We start from the raw sequence: 16,558 nt of genomic DNA on the forward strand, positions 1-16,558 counted from the left end.
TTCCTAGACCTTTACCCTTTTCTTCCCCTTCTGGGACACCAATGAGTCTTATATTTGGACGTTTCATATTATCTATCATATCCCTGAGGTCCATTTCGAGTTTTTCAATTTTTTTTCCCCATTCTTTCTTTGATGCTTTCATTTTCCATTCTGTCATCTTCCAGGTCACTGATTCGTTGTTCAACTTCCTCTAGTCTTGTACTATGAGTGTCCAGAATCTTTTTAATTTGGTCAACAGTTTCTTTAATTTCCATAAGATCATCCATTTTTTTATTTAGTCTTGCAATGTCTTCTTTATGCTCTTCTAGGGTCTTCTTGATTTCCTTCATATCCCGTACTATGGTCTCATTGTTCATCTTTAGTTCTTTGAGTAGCTGCTCTAGGTGCTGTGTCTCTTCTGGTCTTTTGATTTGGGTGCTTGGGCTTGGGTTATCCATATCGTCTGGTTTTTTCATATGCTTTATAATTTTCTGTTGTTTTTGGCCTCGTGGCATTTGCTGAACTTGATAGGGTTCTTTTAGGGTTTGTAGACCTATTGAAGTCCTTATCTCTAATTTATCAGATCTACAGCTTCGTGGAGTACACTTTCTCTAACTAACCAGCAGGTGGCGTCCACGAGCCACCTGTTCTCCACAAGCCAGATCTCCCCTGCTTAGCCTTTTTGGTGAGTGGGGGAGTGAGTCTTGTGGGGCCCAATTGGTGTACCAAGCTTGCGTGTGTAGTTGGTGTTGCCTGCCCTGCATGTGGGGCGTGTTTCTGGGCAGTCGGGGCGGAGGGGTGGCCCTAACAATCAAATCTCCCTGGTGATCCTAGAGTTTTAAAGCTGCTGCAATAGTCTAATCCTTCAGTTCAGTCCTGCCACAGTTTGTCTCTGCCACTGACCCACAAGTCTTTGGTATTGGCGTATGGCTCCTGAGACTTGCAAGTGGGCCCCTCTTCCAGGCTGTGCACCCCGGGTCCTCTGTTGAGGGATGACTGTGCTATGTCACAGGTGAGTGCCGTCCCCCCAGGGCAGTTCTGGGCTGCTGGGCTGTGTAGGGAGGCTCCCAGTCTGCTCAAATGATGGCTGAATGGGGCTTTGTTAATTCACACTGCTCCACCTTCCCAGCTCTGGGACATTCAGCTGAGGTTGCAGGGAAGGCTAATGTCCACGCCCAGTTTTGTGGTGTGTGCCTGTTATTTGAAGCACTTCCGTCACACTGGGTTGTCTGGGGCAGCTCTGGGCTATGGGGCTGGCGATGGGCAGGAGTGTTTCCTGTCCACCAGGATGGTGGCTGTGAGCGGACACCCCCCTTTTCTTGGGAAGTTGTGTTGTTTAGTGAATTTTCTCAGCCACTGGATTATTGCCTTTTGTCTCAGAGCTCTCTTAGTTCTGCTCTTGACTTGACGTGCCCAAATTGCAATTCTTTGAAGCTTTCTGTATTGAGCTTCTTAGAGTAATTGTTTTAGAAAAAGCAAAAAGGATTTAAAAACAAACAAACAAACAAACAAAAAAAACGGCCCTCCTCAGAGATCTAATGGGTTATTGAAATGCTAATAGACAAAGCAACCAGGGCCATTAAGGAAAGGTCCACAGGGCAGAGAGATCAGCTTTGCTTCGGGATTTGCATATGCGCCTCAAGGCCTGAGCTCCACCCTTCCCCTTTCTGTGTTCACCAGAACTCCAAAAATCCTCTGCTTTTATTTTGGAGTTTTTCGTGTTGTTTTTTTCCTATGCCTGTCTCCTCTCTGCTGGGCTGGCTGCTCTCAGAGTCTCTGGTGTCTGGTCTCAGTCTATCTATGGTTGGAGTTTGAATCAGTAGAATGAGTTTTCGATAAGAGCAGCCACTGCAGCTCTCCCGTCTCCTTCCCGGAGCTGACAGCCCCTCCTCCCCTGGGACTGAGCCTGGCAGGGAGGGGCGCGGGTCCCCTGGCCGCAAAAACTTACAGATTTCGATGATCTCAGCAGTTCCACGTTTTCATGAGTGTTGTATGAAGTATGCCCAAAGACAGATTGCTCTGTGGTGTCCAGTCCACGCAGTTCCTGGCTTTTTACCTACTTTCCTGGAGGAGTAACTAAAACTTACAGCTCACCAGTCTGCCATCTTGCCCCGCCTCCAAGATGGTACATTTTAATCCAACCACATCAATAATTCATTAATGTAAATGGTCTAAACCCAGTAATTAAAAGATAGGGACTATCAGATTAGATTAAAAAAGCAAGACCTGAAGATGGAAGAAGATGGTGACAAAGAAAGGAGTGGGAGCTAGTTTGTCCCCCTGGAACAACTAATAAACAACCAGGAACAACTAGTAAATAATCTGGAATAACTGCAGGGGTACAAATGCGACTGCCCACTCATCATACACCAATCTGAATTGGGAGGAATGCCCAAGATCACAATTATAAAGATCTCAACATTCTTCCCTTAGTAATTGATAAAATTAATATACAGAAAGTCAGTAAGAATATAGAAGTCATGAAGAACAATATCAACCAACTAGCTCTCACATTTATAAAACACTTCATTCATGAGTGTTAAACATATATTAAATTCAAATTGCACATGGAAATTTTATCAAGAAACCCCACATTTCAGGCAATAAGAAAACTTTCAACATAATTTAAAAGAATTGAAATTGTACAACCTACATTCTTTGATCACAATACAATTAAACTAGAAATCAGTAACAGAAAATTATCTGGAAAATCCCCAAATATTTGAAAACTAAACAATACATTTCTAAATAACTCATAGATCTAAGAGGAAGTCACGAGGGAAATTAGAAAATATTGTGAATGAATGAAAACAGAACATAAAAATTTGTAACACGAAGCTAAAGCAGTGCTTGGAGAGAAGCTGATAACACTATATGCTTCCAATAGAAAAGATCTCAGCTTCCATCTCAAGAAACTCAATTTTAAAAGAGCAAATTAAGCCCAAGGCAAGCAGAAGAAAGGAAATAATAAAGCTGAGACCAGAAGGCAATGACACAGAAAACAAAAACAATAGAGAAAATTGATTACATCAAAAGCTGGTTCTTTTAGGGAGATAAATTGATAAACTTCCAGCCAGACTGATCACAAATTAACAATATCAGAAATAAAAGTGGAATATCACTACAGATACTCAAAAAGAGGGATATCACTAGGAATACTCAGACATTTAAAGAATTTTAAATGTCCATCGTTCAACAACTTACATGAAATGTACAAATTTATTGAAAGACACAAATTACCAAAGCTTGTCCAAAATCAAAGGGATAACCTGAACTGTCCATTGTCTATTTAAAAACACTTGACTTTAAAGGAAAACTCCTGGCCCATGTGGCTTCAATTGTGAATTCTACCAAACATTTAAGGAAGAAGTAATACTAGTTCTGCACAAACTCTTCCGAAGCATAGAAGAGAAGAGAGTACTTCCCAACTCATTTTATGAGGCCAGCATGATTCTGATCAAAACCAGATGATGATGCAGAATATGACTCCCGGGGATGAATGTGGACCCGGCATCGTGGGACTGAGAGTATCTTCTTGACCAAAAGGGGGATGCAAAATGAGACGAAATAGTTTCAGTGGCTGAGAGATTTCAAATGGAGTCGAGAGGTCACTCTGGTGGACATTCTTATGCACTATGTAGATAACACCTCTTAGGCTTTAATGTATTGGAATAGCTAGAAGTAAATACCTGAAACTATCAAACTCCAACCCAGCAGTCTGGACTCCTGAAGACAATTATATAATAATGTAGACTACAAGGGGTGACAGTGTGATTGTGAAGACCTTGTGGATCACACCCCCTTTATCTAGTGTATGGATGAGTAGAAAAATGGGGATAAAAACTAAAGGACAAATGGGGTGGGATCAGGGGATGATTTGGGTGTTCTTTTTTCACTTTTATTTTTTATTCTTGTTTTGGGTCTTTCTGATGTAAGGAAAATTTCAGAGATAGATTGTGGTGATGAACGCATAACTATGTTATCACACTGTGGAGAGTGGATTGTATACCATGGATGATTGTATGGTGTGTGAATGTATTTCAGTAAAACTGAATTTAATAAAAAAAAAAAAAAAAAAAAAAAAAAAAAAAAAAAACAGATGATGGAGAAGCTGAAAGAGGACAAACACAGAAGCTGAGAGAGAAAACCAGAGAAACAGAGAGGAAGCCACTGAAGCCAGAAGCTGGAAGCAATGAAACCTACAAGAGAAGGGAGAAACCAGCAGATACCATATGCCATGCCATCTCACAGAGGAGCGGAAGTGGAAATAAGTTTGTCAAGTTCAAGAAGCATCAAGAAGCCAGAAGACTTCTACAAGCATCTACCATACTTGCTATACTCATAGTCAACTGCCTGGCTGACGACAAGGTCCACTCAGATGAAGACAGCAGAGCGAGACATTTCAGTGCACTGTCCCCACACAGAAGCTTTGAACAACTAGCAAGAACTGGCAGAAACATCTTTCTTAAGGCTCAAGAGAACAGTTAAAGGACTGCAGTAACAGGATGAGTAATGAATCAAGAAAAAGGCTACTTAAAAGCGGTAGGATCTTATGGTGCCCTGACTGGCCATTCCCCCATCCCCACATAAGTTCAGCATGGAGCATGGAACCAGTGCAGATCACTGATTCTGGTTCTGGATGGGAGCAGAGCAACATTTGTGCATGTACTGGGAGCATGAATGTCTGGCCTAATTTGCCTGATGGTGGCCTGAGGGACTCATCATCCTAGAACTTGCTGTGCATATAGAAGGCAGTTCACAGAGCTCTCCTATAGAACGCTGTGGGTAAGGGCCAGATCTGGGACATTCCAGAAAAAAGACTTTTTAAAAAATGGCCCTAAATATGCTCAAGGAGCTAGAGAAAATAATAGACAAAGAACTAAAGGAAATCAGGAAAATCATAGATGAACCCAAAGAGAATATCAATAGAGGGATGGAAATTATGAAAAGGAACAAAAGAGAGCTGAAGACCAACAGTAAAAGAAATTAAAAATTCCCTTGTGGGCTTCAACACACACTTTGGGAGAAGAAGGAATTGGTGAACTTGAAGATAGGACAATTCAATCAGCCATTCTGAAAAGCAGAATGAAGAATGAAGAAAATTGAACGGAGCCAGAGAAACCTATGGGAAACCATCAAGCATACCACTATATGAATGTGGGAGCCCAGAAGAAGAAGAAAGAGAGAAAGGGGCAGAGAGAATATTCAAAGAAATAATGGCTGAAAACTTGACAAATTTAATGAAAGACATGAAGATACACATCCAAGATGCTCAACACACTCTGAACAGTTTAAACTCAAAAAGAGCCAAATTACAGATCCATATCATACGCAAACTGTTGAATGCCAAAGATAAAGAGAATTCTGAAAACTGCAAGAGAGAAGCAACATGTTACACACAAGGGAGACTCAAAAAGGTTATGTGCCAATTTGTCATTGGAAACTGTGGAAACAAGGAGTGGGATTACACATTTAAAGTGCAGAAAGCAAAAACTGCCACCTAAGAATTCTATATCCAGCGTAACTGTCCTTCAAAAATGAGGGAGAGATTAAGACATTCCTAGATAAATAAAAGGTGACTCATCACCACTGACCAGTCTTACAAGATATGCTACAGGGAGTTCTGAAGGTTGAAAGGATAGGACACTAGATAGTAGATTGAAGCTATATGAAGAAATAAGGCTCCCTGACAAGAGTAATGACGTGGATAAGCAAAAATGCCAGTACTATTGTAATTTGGGGTTGTAATTCTACTTTTTCCTTCTTACAAGATTTAACTGGCAAATGTATAAATGTAATGATAAAATGTATAAAATATAATCATTGGCTTTGAACTCACAAAGTACACACCTGCAATTTGTGACAAAAGCTACATAAACGTGGATGATGGAGGGGTACTGGAACGTAGTTTGTACTTAATGTTATACCACTGAAGTTAAGTTGGTATCTAAGCAAACGAGAGTTATGGGTTTAGAATGTTAAATTTAAGCTCCATATCAGAGAATATACAAGCTCACAGAGACAGAAAGTAGAGTGCAGGTTGCCAAAGGTGAATAGCAGGGGAAATGGGGAGTTAATACATAATGACTATACAGTTTCTGTTTGGGTAGATGGGAAAATTTTAGTAAAAGAAGGTGGTAATGGTACCACAACAGTATAAATATGAGTAATCCTACTGAACAGTATGCTTGTGAGTAGTTGAGGTGGGAAAGTTTATATTGTATATGTTCCTACAACTTAAGAAAAAGAAAAAAAGAGCAACTAAAGAGATAATGATAATTAAATGCAATGCAAAATCCTAGATAGGATCTAATAATGATGTTTTTGGGACATGTGAAAAAATTAGAACATAGACTGCAAGCTCAGAATCAATGCTAAATTTCTTGAACCTGATAACTGCATTTAAGGTAGTTACAAAAGTGAATACCCTTATTCTTGGGAAATGTACGTGGCATTATATGTGTTCATGGAGTATGTACATAACTTATGCTCAAGTGATTAGAAAATGGATTGATAGGTAGGCAGACAGACAGGCAGATATATGGACAGAAAGAATGCTATGGTAAGTGTGCCCAAATGTTAAAATTGGTGGATTTAAGTATTTGGGGGGAGTTCTCCGTATGGGCTCTGAGGTGTGGGAACCCAAGGATTACTTTTGTAACTGTCATGTAAGTTTGAAAGTATTTCAAAATAAAAATTTTTAAAAACAAACAAACAAACAAAACAGATGACGGCACTCCAAGAAAACAACACACCAATATCCCTCACAAATAAACATACAAAGAGCTTCTACAAAATACTAGCAAATCAAATCCAGCAATGTATATGATCATGTAGTGTTTTCCAGGGAATGCCAAGTTAGTTCAATATCTGAAAATCAATCAATAATTCATATCAACAAACGAGAAAAAAAGTCACATTATTAAAGAAATGATCATCTCAATAGATCCATAGAAAGCACTTAACAAAGGTCAATAGCTATTCCCATAAAAGCATTCAATATACTAAAAATAGGAAACTTTCTCAATTTGATTAAAGGCATTTACAACCAACATACAGCTAACTTTATGCTTGATGATAAAAGCCTTCCTATCTAACACTTCCTGTCTAACACTGGGAATAGGCAAGGATGCCTGCTCTCACCACTGCTATTCAACATTATACTGGAAGTCCTAGACTGTGCAGCATGGCAAGCAAAAGATATAAAAGATTTAAAAGCATACAGATTGTAAAGGAAGCAAGAAAACCACCTCTGTTCACAGACAGTACAACAGTCTACATAGAAAATCCCAAAGAATCTATAAAAAAGCTTCTAGAACCAAGTGAATTTAGCAAGATGACAATATACAAGGTCAATATGCAAAATTCAACTGTATTTCTACAATCCAACAATGAACAATTGGACATTGAAAAAAATTTTAAGCTGCTATTTACAATAGCACTGAAATACATGAACTATTTAGGTATAAGTCTAGCAAAATATGCTGAAAACTGTAATACTGACTGTGGTATATAAACTTCTAGGATGGTCCCTGATAATCCCTGTCTCCTGATTTCACATCCTTGAGGAATCTTCTCTCCCCGAGTGTGGGTTGGGTTTAATTACTCGACTGTAACCAATATAATATGGTAAAGATGATGGGAGGTCACTTCTGTGATTAGGTTACAAAGACTATGACTTCCATCTTGCTAGTAGATTCTGTTGCCTTCTCAGTTTGCATGTTTTGATTATATAAGCTGTTATATGGGAAAGGTCTATGAGGCAAGGACAGTAAGGAACTGAGGCTCTCTGTCCAAGAGGCTATGAGGAATAGAATCCTACCAACAACCAGAGTGAAACTGGAAGCAGAGCCTTCTCCAGTTGAGCCTTCAGATGAGGCTGCAGACCTTGGGCTGCCACCCTGAATTGCAACCTCACGGAAAACCATGAAGCAGAGGAACCAGCTAAGCCATGCCTGTTTCCAGACTCACAGAAACTGAGATAATAAATGTGTGTTATTTTAAGCAGCTAACAACTTTGGAGTAAGTTGTTATGCAGCAATAGATAAGACACTGGTGAAAGAAATCAAAGAAGGCCTATGTAAATGTATGTATACTATAAAATGTTCACAGAGTGGAAGATTCTACATTAAGAATCTTCCCAAACTGATCTACTGATTTAATGAAACCCCAATCAAAATTTAGGCAGGCGAAGCCTGTGAGCTTTGCGATCCATCTGTCCACCACCACCTACTCCAGATACAGAACATCCGGTCATGGGTAAAAACGAGCTGGTGCAGAAAGCCAAACTGGCTGAGCAGGCTGACTGACAGGATGACATGGCAGCCTGTACGAAGTCTGTAACTGAGCAAGGAGCTGAATTATCCAACGAGGAGAGGAATCTTCTCTCAGTTGCTTATAAAAATGTTGTACGAGCTTGTAGGTCATCTTGGAGGGTCATCTCAAGTATTGAGCAAAAGACAGAGGTGCTGAGAAAAAAACAGCAGATGGACTGAGAATACAGAGAGAAAATTGAGACCAAGCTAAGAGATATCTGCAATGATGTACTGTCTCTTTTGGAAAAGTTCCTGATCCCCAATGCCTCACAAGCAGAGAGCAAAGTCTTCTATTTGAAAATGAAAGGAAACTATTATCCTTACTTGGCTGAGGTTGCTGCTGGTGATGACAAGAAAGGGACTGTGGATCAGTCACAACAAGCATACCAAAAATCATTTAAAATCAGCAAAAAGCAAATGCAACCAACACATCCTATCACACAGGGTCTAGCCCTTAACTTTCCCATGTTCTATTATGAGATTCTGAACTCCCCAGAGAAAGTCTGCTCTCTTGCAAGGAGAGCTTTTGATGAAGTCATTGCTGAACTTGATACAGTAAGTGAAGAGTCTTACAAAGACAGCATGCTAATAATGCAATTACTGAGAGTCAACCTGACATTGTGGACATCAGTTACCCAAGGAGACAAAGCTGAATCAAGAGGAGGGGAAAATTAACCTGCCTTCCAACTTCTGTCTAAAAGTTTACACAGTAGAACATTTGTCATCCATGCTGTCCCACAAAGTTGTTTTTTTTTTTTTTTATGATTATGACAAGTTTATGTTACTTTTATTTGAATTTCTGTGTTTCCCATGTGTTTTTTTTGTTTATTATTAGGGGAATAGAGCCAGTTAACATTATAGAGTTACCTGTTTTCATCTTGAGGTGGCCAATATGGGGAAATGGAATTTTTATACAAGTTATAAATGTTTGGCTTTTGGTACATTGTGGCTTCACAAGGGCCAGTGTTAAAACTGCTTCCCTGTCTAAGCAAAGAAAACCGCTTACATATTGGTTTGTCCTGGTGGGGGATAAAAGGGGTAATTGGTTTTGGTCACAAGTGTCGTTATTGTGGGTACTTTAAGGTTTGGAGCACTATCAAGGTTGTGGCAGAAAAGATATCCCATGGATATTATATGTTGCACCATGTGTCTCTGTGGAATACACAGTCTCAATGTGCACACCTTTGATTACAGCTGCAGAAGTGTTCCTTTAGACAAAAGTTATGACCCAATTTACTCTGAAGAAGGGCAGAAATGGTTTACATCCCATTATTTAAATTACCTACTGTTTGCTTTCATTATTTTTCTACACTCATTTTATTCGTATTTAAATGTTTTAGGCATTGTAAGAACAAATGTACAAGTAACAACGCAGTGAAAATGAGTTGCTTGATATCCATTACTTCGTGTATATCAAGCATAGCAGTAAAACAAAAAACCCATATATTTTGTTTTTTTAGGTTTTTTGCTTTTGTGATTTTTTTTCTTTGATACTTGTCTAACATACATGCACTGTAAAAAGAGTTAACAGGGAAATAACTTGATGATGGCTAGCTTTGTTTAGTGTCTTATGAAATTTTCATGAACAATCCAAGCATAATTGTTAAGAACACGTGTATTAAGTTGATGTAAGTGGAATACAAGTTTTATGAATGGACTTTTCAACAACTTTCTCCACAGCTTTTCATGTAAATTAGTCTTTTGGTTCTGAAACTTCTCTAAAAGAAATTGTACATTTTTGGAAATTTATTCCTTATTCCCTTTTGGCAGTTAATAGGCTTTTACCAAATTTAAATAAGAAGATTATCATAATGACAAAAATTCTACTCATGTAACTACTGTTCCCAACCATGTCCATTCTCTTTTCCCTTCCTCCCCTCACCCAAACAATTTTATTGGGGTGCGGGGGGGCTGTCAATTGGATAAAAGTAATGCCTTTCATTTAAATTTTTGGATATGGCATTTTCTAACTTAGGAAGACACAAGCCACAATGTTCTTGGCCCACCATGATGCTGGATAGCATTAACTGTAAGTTTTGTGCCTCCACTTTTGGCTTCTAAGAACTTCTTGATACTCTTGTAGCCTGCCTTCATTTTGATCCTTTATTCCTTCTATTTGTCGGGTATACAGGATTACCTTCCTTTTTTAGCCTTCTTCTGTCTCATCACTGACCATTCCTACTTGGTGGCCGTGCACTTGGAAAAAGACCGCGTGATCTATCTTTCTGGCTCCACTCAATGTCTAAGATACTACCCTACTTCCTTTGCTGGCATCCCACAGACTACTTCCCTCATCCTATTTACAGCAGCAAATCTCTCCTTAGTTGATGAGATTGTGTTTATCTCCCTCTAAGCCCTACCTATCTTGAATGGTCTGTCATTGTCTGCCTTAAATCCTTCCTCTATTCTCTAAATAACGATCGGGCTAAGCTACACCCAAAGCTCACCCTACAGACTATTTCCTCAGTACCTTGCAGAAAACACCAAACAAAAACACCATTTTAAAAGAGGTATATATTTTTTTCTTTTAGAATTTAAGCTCCTCAAGAGCAGGGACAATGTTTTCTGTATGTTCTATTGTGCCTAGTATACTGTAAACGCTCAATAAATACTAACGATGGGAGGCAGTGAGTCTTAATGATAAGGGTGAGAAAATGAAATCCCAAATACTGTTTCGTTGATGTTCTATTATGACTTTTGATTAAATTGGGAAATATTGGCCCTTTAGGAAAACTCTCCCAAATATTATATTCAAATAAAAGTGCAATGGAGAAAACAAAAATTTAGGCTGGGTTTTCTGATTATTTTTTTGATAAACTGAGAAACTGATCCTAAATTCATATGGAAAAGCAAAGTAACTAAAAGAGCTGTTATGGACTGAACTGTATTCACCCAAAAGATATGTTCAAGTCCTAACCCCTGGTCTCATGAATGTGATCGATTTGGAAATAGGATTATGAAAATGTTTAGGTTAAATGAGGCCAAAATGAGTTAGGGTTGGCCTTATTCCAATATGACAGTGTCCTTATAAGGACAGGAAATTTGGACAGACACAGAGAGAAGAAAGTCATGTGACAGATATGCCATAAGCCAAAGAATACCATGGGTTGCTGGCAAGCTACCACCAGAACCCTACAGACTTCAGAGGAAGCACAGCCCTGCCAACATGGACTTCTGACCTCCAGAACTGTGAGAGAAAAAACTTCTGTTGTTTTAAGCCACCTCATTTGTGACACTTTGTTATGTCACTTCTAGAAAACCAAGACAAGAGCCAAAAAAATTCTGAAAAAGAAAAAAGTTGGAGGACTCATACTACCTGATTACAAAACATTTCATAAAGCTATGATAATTCAGACAGTGGATGGTATTGGAAAAGGAAAGACATAAAGATCAATGGAACAGAAGAGAGCCCAGATATAGATGTGCATATATATGGTCAACTGATTTTTAACAGAAGTGCAAAGGCAATTCAATGAAGAAAGAACAGTCTTTCAACCAATCAAATGGTGTTTGAACAATTTACACCTATATGAAGAAACAGCACAAAACAAAAACTCAAAATGAATCAAAGAACTAAATATGAAACCTAAGACTATAAAATTCCTAGAAGAAAACAAAAACTGGGTTCAAAAAATAGTTCTTGTGTCTAGATACAATACCAAAACCCACAATCCATTTTACAAAAATTGAAATACTGTGCTTCATCAAAATTAAAAACTGCTCTTTGAAAACCAATGTTAGGAAAATGAAAAGACAAGCCATAGACCAGGAAAGAAAATGTATAAGACACATAGCTATGATAAAGCACTTGAATCTCGAACATATTACCAATACTCAAAACACAATAATAAGAAAACAAACAACCCAATTTTAAAAAGGGGTGAAAGGTTTGAAAAGACACGTCACCAAAGATATATGAATGGCAAATAAGCACTTAAAAAGATGCTCAATATGATTAAACATTAGGGACATGCCAATTAATACTACAGTAATATACCTCTACACTTCTTAGTGTGTTATGGTAAAAGAATGGCTTAAAAATAAATAAAACCTGATAATACCAAGTACTGGCAAAGATGGGAGCAACTAGAACTCTTAGACATCTATGGTTGGAAGGCAAAGTGGCCCGGCTAATTTGGAAAATAGTTGGGGCGTTTCTTTTACCCATACAGTTAACATAGGAATCCTTCTCCTGGATAGCTACTTGAGATAAATTAAAGCTTAACTAAATGTTTACAGATTTACTCACACTCACCTAAAACTGAAACTACCCTAATGTCCTTCAAATGGTCAATGGAAAAACAAACCGTGGTAGAGCCAAACAATGGAATACCACTCAATGATAAAAAAGAGCAAACCAGTGATACAACGTGGATGAATCTCCAATGCATTATCCAAGTCACGGATTGGCAAACATTTCCTATAAAGGGCAAAACAGTAGATATTTTAGACTTTGTGGGCCATAACATCTGTTAGAACTACTCAAATCTGCCATTGTAGAGTGAAGGGAGCCATAGACTATGTAAACAAAAAAGTGACTGCGTGCCAATAAAACTTTATTTATGGACATTGAAATTTGAATTGCACATAATTTTCATGTGTAATGGAATATTCTTCTTTTGATTTTCTCTTTAACCATTAAAAAATGTAACAACCATTTTCGGGTCACAGGCCATAATTTGCAGCCTCCTGTGCTTAGTGAAAGCAGTCAGGCCCAAACACTACATATTGTGTGTTTCCATCTATATGGTATTCTGGGAAAGGCAAAACTATCGAGATAGAAAATAAATCTGTGATTGCCAGAGACTGGGTATGAAGGGAGGGAATGACTACAAAGGGGTACAAGGGAACTTTTGATGTGATGGAATCATTCTATTCCTTCACTATCTGGTAGTTAGGCAACAGTAAGCATTTGCTTGAGAACTATATAATAAAAAGAGTGAATATTACTGTACATAAATCACAACTCAATAAACCTGACTTAATTAAAAAATCAAACAAACTGTTGTGCTATCAGGAAGGGGGAAGGGATGCTGTCAGCCCCAAAGGGTCAAACCTCCATATCATAACCAATAAGGTTATTTGCTATTAGCTGATTTCCTTCATCTGGTGCCTTGAAAAACAGGCTATCCCCTCTTCTAGCATGGAGTACTGCTATGATCATCTAGTCAAACACTCTTGACATACAGAAGGAAAGTGATTTCTTCTTCGTACTTGGCCAACTGTGTGCAGCAAGGGAAAGGTTCATCTGTGACCTCACCCTGATCACACAGCACAACTTATATTCTTGAATTTTATGATGGTCCTCCAGAAGTCCTACCTTTCAGGAGACTATTCCCTATAAGAGTTAAAAACACCTAATGTACTAGCCCTCTTACTAACACCTTCCAATTCTTAACAGCATTCAGGTCCCATTTTTGTAGGGAAATAGTTCTTCCCAATGTGTACAGACCTCGTAAGAAGGTAAATCTGTGCCTGTCCTTGTACTACATAAGCTGCAAGGTCCCTGGAAGCTCCTTCCTCCAGATCCTTCTGCTTATCACAGTGAAACAGTTAAGTGAAACAGCTAAATATGCCTTAAATTCAACCAACTGGACTTTCTCTTCAAGGATTTTTATCTGTTGTCAACTGGACAATCCCACAATCTTTCTAAGAAAGCCAAGGAACCATGGGATACAAAACCCTCTTCCTATATGATTCCATGTTAGAGTCTGCCAATGAGAAGCACTCATGTGAGATTTGGGAGGCAAAAAGAGGTCACGCCAATATCCTCTGAGGTTGCAGACCTAAGTGGGCTGACATGAGGTTTAAAGCAGCTTCTTGGTACGTCTTTGAAATCCACCCATTTTGCTTCTGCAGACAGAGGAAGTTCCAAAATGTGAAAGCTTGAGATTCATAGCAACTTTCGGACCAGCTCTTAAGAACTACCCACTTTGCTGCTGCGGGCTGATGGTCAATGACTGTCAGCTGACCATCACTCTCCCAGCCTTCTAATGATTGTATAAGCCTGTATTATCTCTTTTCATCCTTGGAGCCTATAAGCTGGCTTCTGTTTTCTGATACAAATATGAGTGGAGACATAAAAACGTGAGACCCATAGTGTGCAGAAACAAATGAGCTGTTATATCCTAATATCCATTCTTCTCCCTTTCCCTTGATAACAGAAGGTCCAATTTAGCTGGGCATATGGCCCCAGAGCAGACTATATTATTTCTCCTTTACAGCTAGGTGTGGTCAGTGGAAAATGAGTGGATGTCGAATGTATAACTTCCTGAGAAGGATCTATAAAAGGGGGTATACTGTTCTTCACACTTTCTCCTGGCTGAAATACGGACACAACTGACAAAGCTTTAGCAAGCATCTGGAATCATGAGGTAAGGGACACATGTTGAGGATGGACGAGCAGCAACTCAAGAGAAGCCTGGACCTCACGACTTTTTGAAGCCCTTCTATAAGCTCTGGACTGCCTAACTTTTGACTTCTATTGTTGAGAAAGAGAAATATAATTCTCTCCTGTTTAGGCCATTATTGTTTTGAATTGTTTTTTACTCATAACCAAAACTAATCCTAAATATACGCAACTAGAATTCATTCCTTGCAAAGATAGTAAGTGCCACAGAGAGACTGCTGAGGAACTCTTGCTCTGCAGGGAGACAGAGCTGTCTAGTTTCAGCTCTTCCTATGATGCTGTGAGCCTCCCATATACCTTCACTAAGTTCCCTTTTTGCCTAAGTTAGACAAGTTTCTGTGACTTGCAAACAAAGAGCCCTAAAAACAAATTTCACACATTTTGGGAAAATTTGAAGAGTGTCTGGGTTGTGTGTCCATTGCCATGAATTAAAAAAAAAGAAAAAAGAATGCCTAGGATAAAATTCCAGACTCCTATCAGCCCAAGTCATCCTATTTTCACATTGTGCTGCTTGTCATGCCCAGTACCTGTGGCCCAGTAGTAAATATCCCAGTCATTACTGGGCTCATTAATCAGACGATCATAGAGGTTCAGCTGTTTCTCTGTCATTTCATGCAGATATTCTTTAGCAAAGAGGCTAAAATGAAAAAGAGAAAGGGGTTAAAAAAGCTGTCTCTGGTCAAAGTGAAGAGACGCCAAGACTCTTATTCCCCTACCTAAGGAGAATGCAGTTTTCCAACATTCCCCTCTTTCTGCTTTCATAGAGTAGACGGGCTCTTTTGGTTTCTAGGGACTCATCAGTTCGCTCCTGCCATGGAGGCAAGGGGATTTCAATCATGTCTTTTTGAGAATCTGCTGGGCTGTCACCTCTGTAGAAGCGTCTGAATGATGTCACACTGACCAAAGGAGACACTTGGCTGCGACTTGACAGAGCAAGCATCTGAAACAAATAAACAGTAAACATATTTATAATAACAATGGCTACTATCACTGTCATTCACTGGACTCTCACTAGGTAGTCGGTGCATTAGCTTGCCTTTAATACCATTAAACAGCCAAGGAAACCAAGGCTCAAAAAGGTTAAATAACTTACCCAATTCCACCAAATAGTAATTGCAGTTAGGATTGGAACCTAGTCTTAACTGCAAACGTGTTCTTAACCAGTACCCTCCAAGAGAGTCTCCCAACAGAAATATTGTCTCCTTTCTTTACGCTCCCTTAAGATTATTACAGTATGGTTTGTTTCCAGTCACCCGCCTGTGTAAAAATGTGAGGATACAGAAATGACAAGGTCCTAACCCTTCCCCCACAAAGCCTCCCAATTTAGACAGGAGCACAAAACTATCAAGACACGATGTGAAACCACAATACACGTTAGAGAGCATTTAAGAACAGGGAGGAGGGGCCACCGTAAGCGGTCCGGCTGAATCTGCCCAGGAAGTAGGTGACATCTGAATTGGGTCCCGCACCCTGATTGATCGTTCAACGATATTACGGAACAGGCACGAAGTGGGCTCACGAAGGAGTGGAGGCGACCCGAATCTCCTGAGCTGCAGGATCGGCGTGCCCTTGGACCTGCCCTTCCCTCGACTCTCCGGCAGCGGGGTTTTTCCGGCGGTCTCCGTGACTGCGGCAGAAGACTAGCCTCAGCCAACGCTGCCACCCGCCTAAAACTCTAGATCCGTGCTATTCTCACCCGCGCCAGAGCCGGGAACACCGTGAACACTGCCATTTTCCCCGACCACCACCGGAAGCCTCCGGCCCAGTCACTTCCGGGAATCCCCGGGCAGCGGGTCTCGAGGACCTGGGCGCGAGGGTCTGAGCCGGAAGACGCGTTTCTGCGTATGGCGGAAAT

At 39.7% G+C, this 16,558-nt stretch overlaps 1 protein-coding gene and 1 pseudogene across 5 annotated transcripts in view; one reads left to right on the top strand and one right to left on the bottom strand.

Annotated features, from left to right (window-relative positions):
* SDHAF2 (succinate dehydrogenase complex assembly factor 2) overlaps positions 1-16,555 on the bottom strand; it is a 49,318-nt gene extending 32,763 nt beyond the window's left edge. For 4 of the 5 annotated variants that reach the window (XR_005217304.1, XR_005217303.1, XR_005217302.1 and 1 more), the window contains exons 1-3: positions 16,400-16,555; positions 15,420-15,643; positions 15,231-15,340 (exon numbers count right to left, since the gene is read on the bottom strand). Coding sequence is in view for 2 of the 5 variants with exons in the window: in XM_037838242.1 (XP_037694170.1) it covers positions 15,231-15,340; positions 15,420-15,643; positions 16,400-16,435 (370 nt within the window). In the remaining 3 variants the exon portion in view is untranslated. Of the gene's footprint in view, positions 1-15,230; positions 15,341-15,419; positions 15,644-16,172; positions 16,343-16,399 lie in introns of those variants that run through there. The other variant, XM_037838243.1, reaches the window with a different exon arrangement.
* Positions 8,127-9,028, top strand: LOC119535822 (annotated as a pseudogene).
* Positions 16,556-16,558: the final 3 nt, after the last annotated feature.

This window comes from Choloepus didactylus, chromosome 6 (genome assembly GCF_015220235.1).
Source record: "Choloepus didactylus isolate mChoDid1 chromosome 6, mChoDid1.pri, whole genome shotgun sequence".
Taxonomy (NCBI): Eukaryota; Metazoa; Chordata; class Mammalia; order Pilosa; family Megalonychidae; genus Choloepus; species Choloepus didactylus.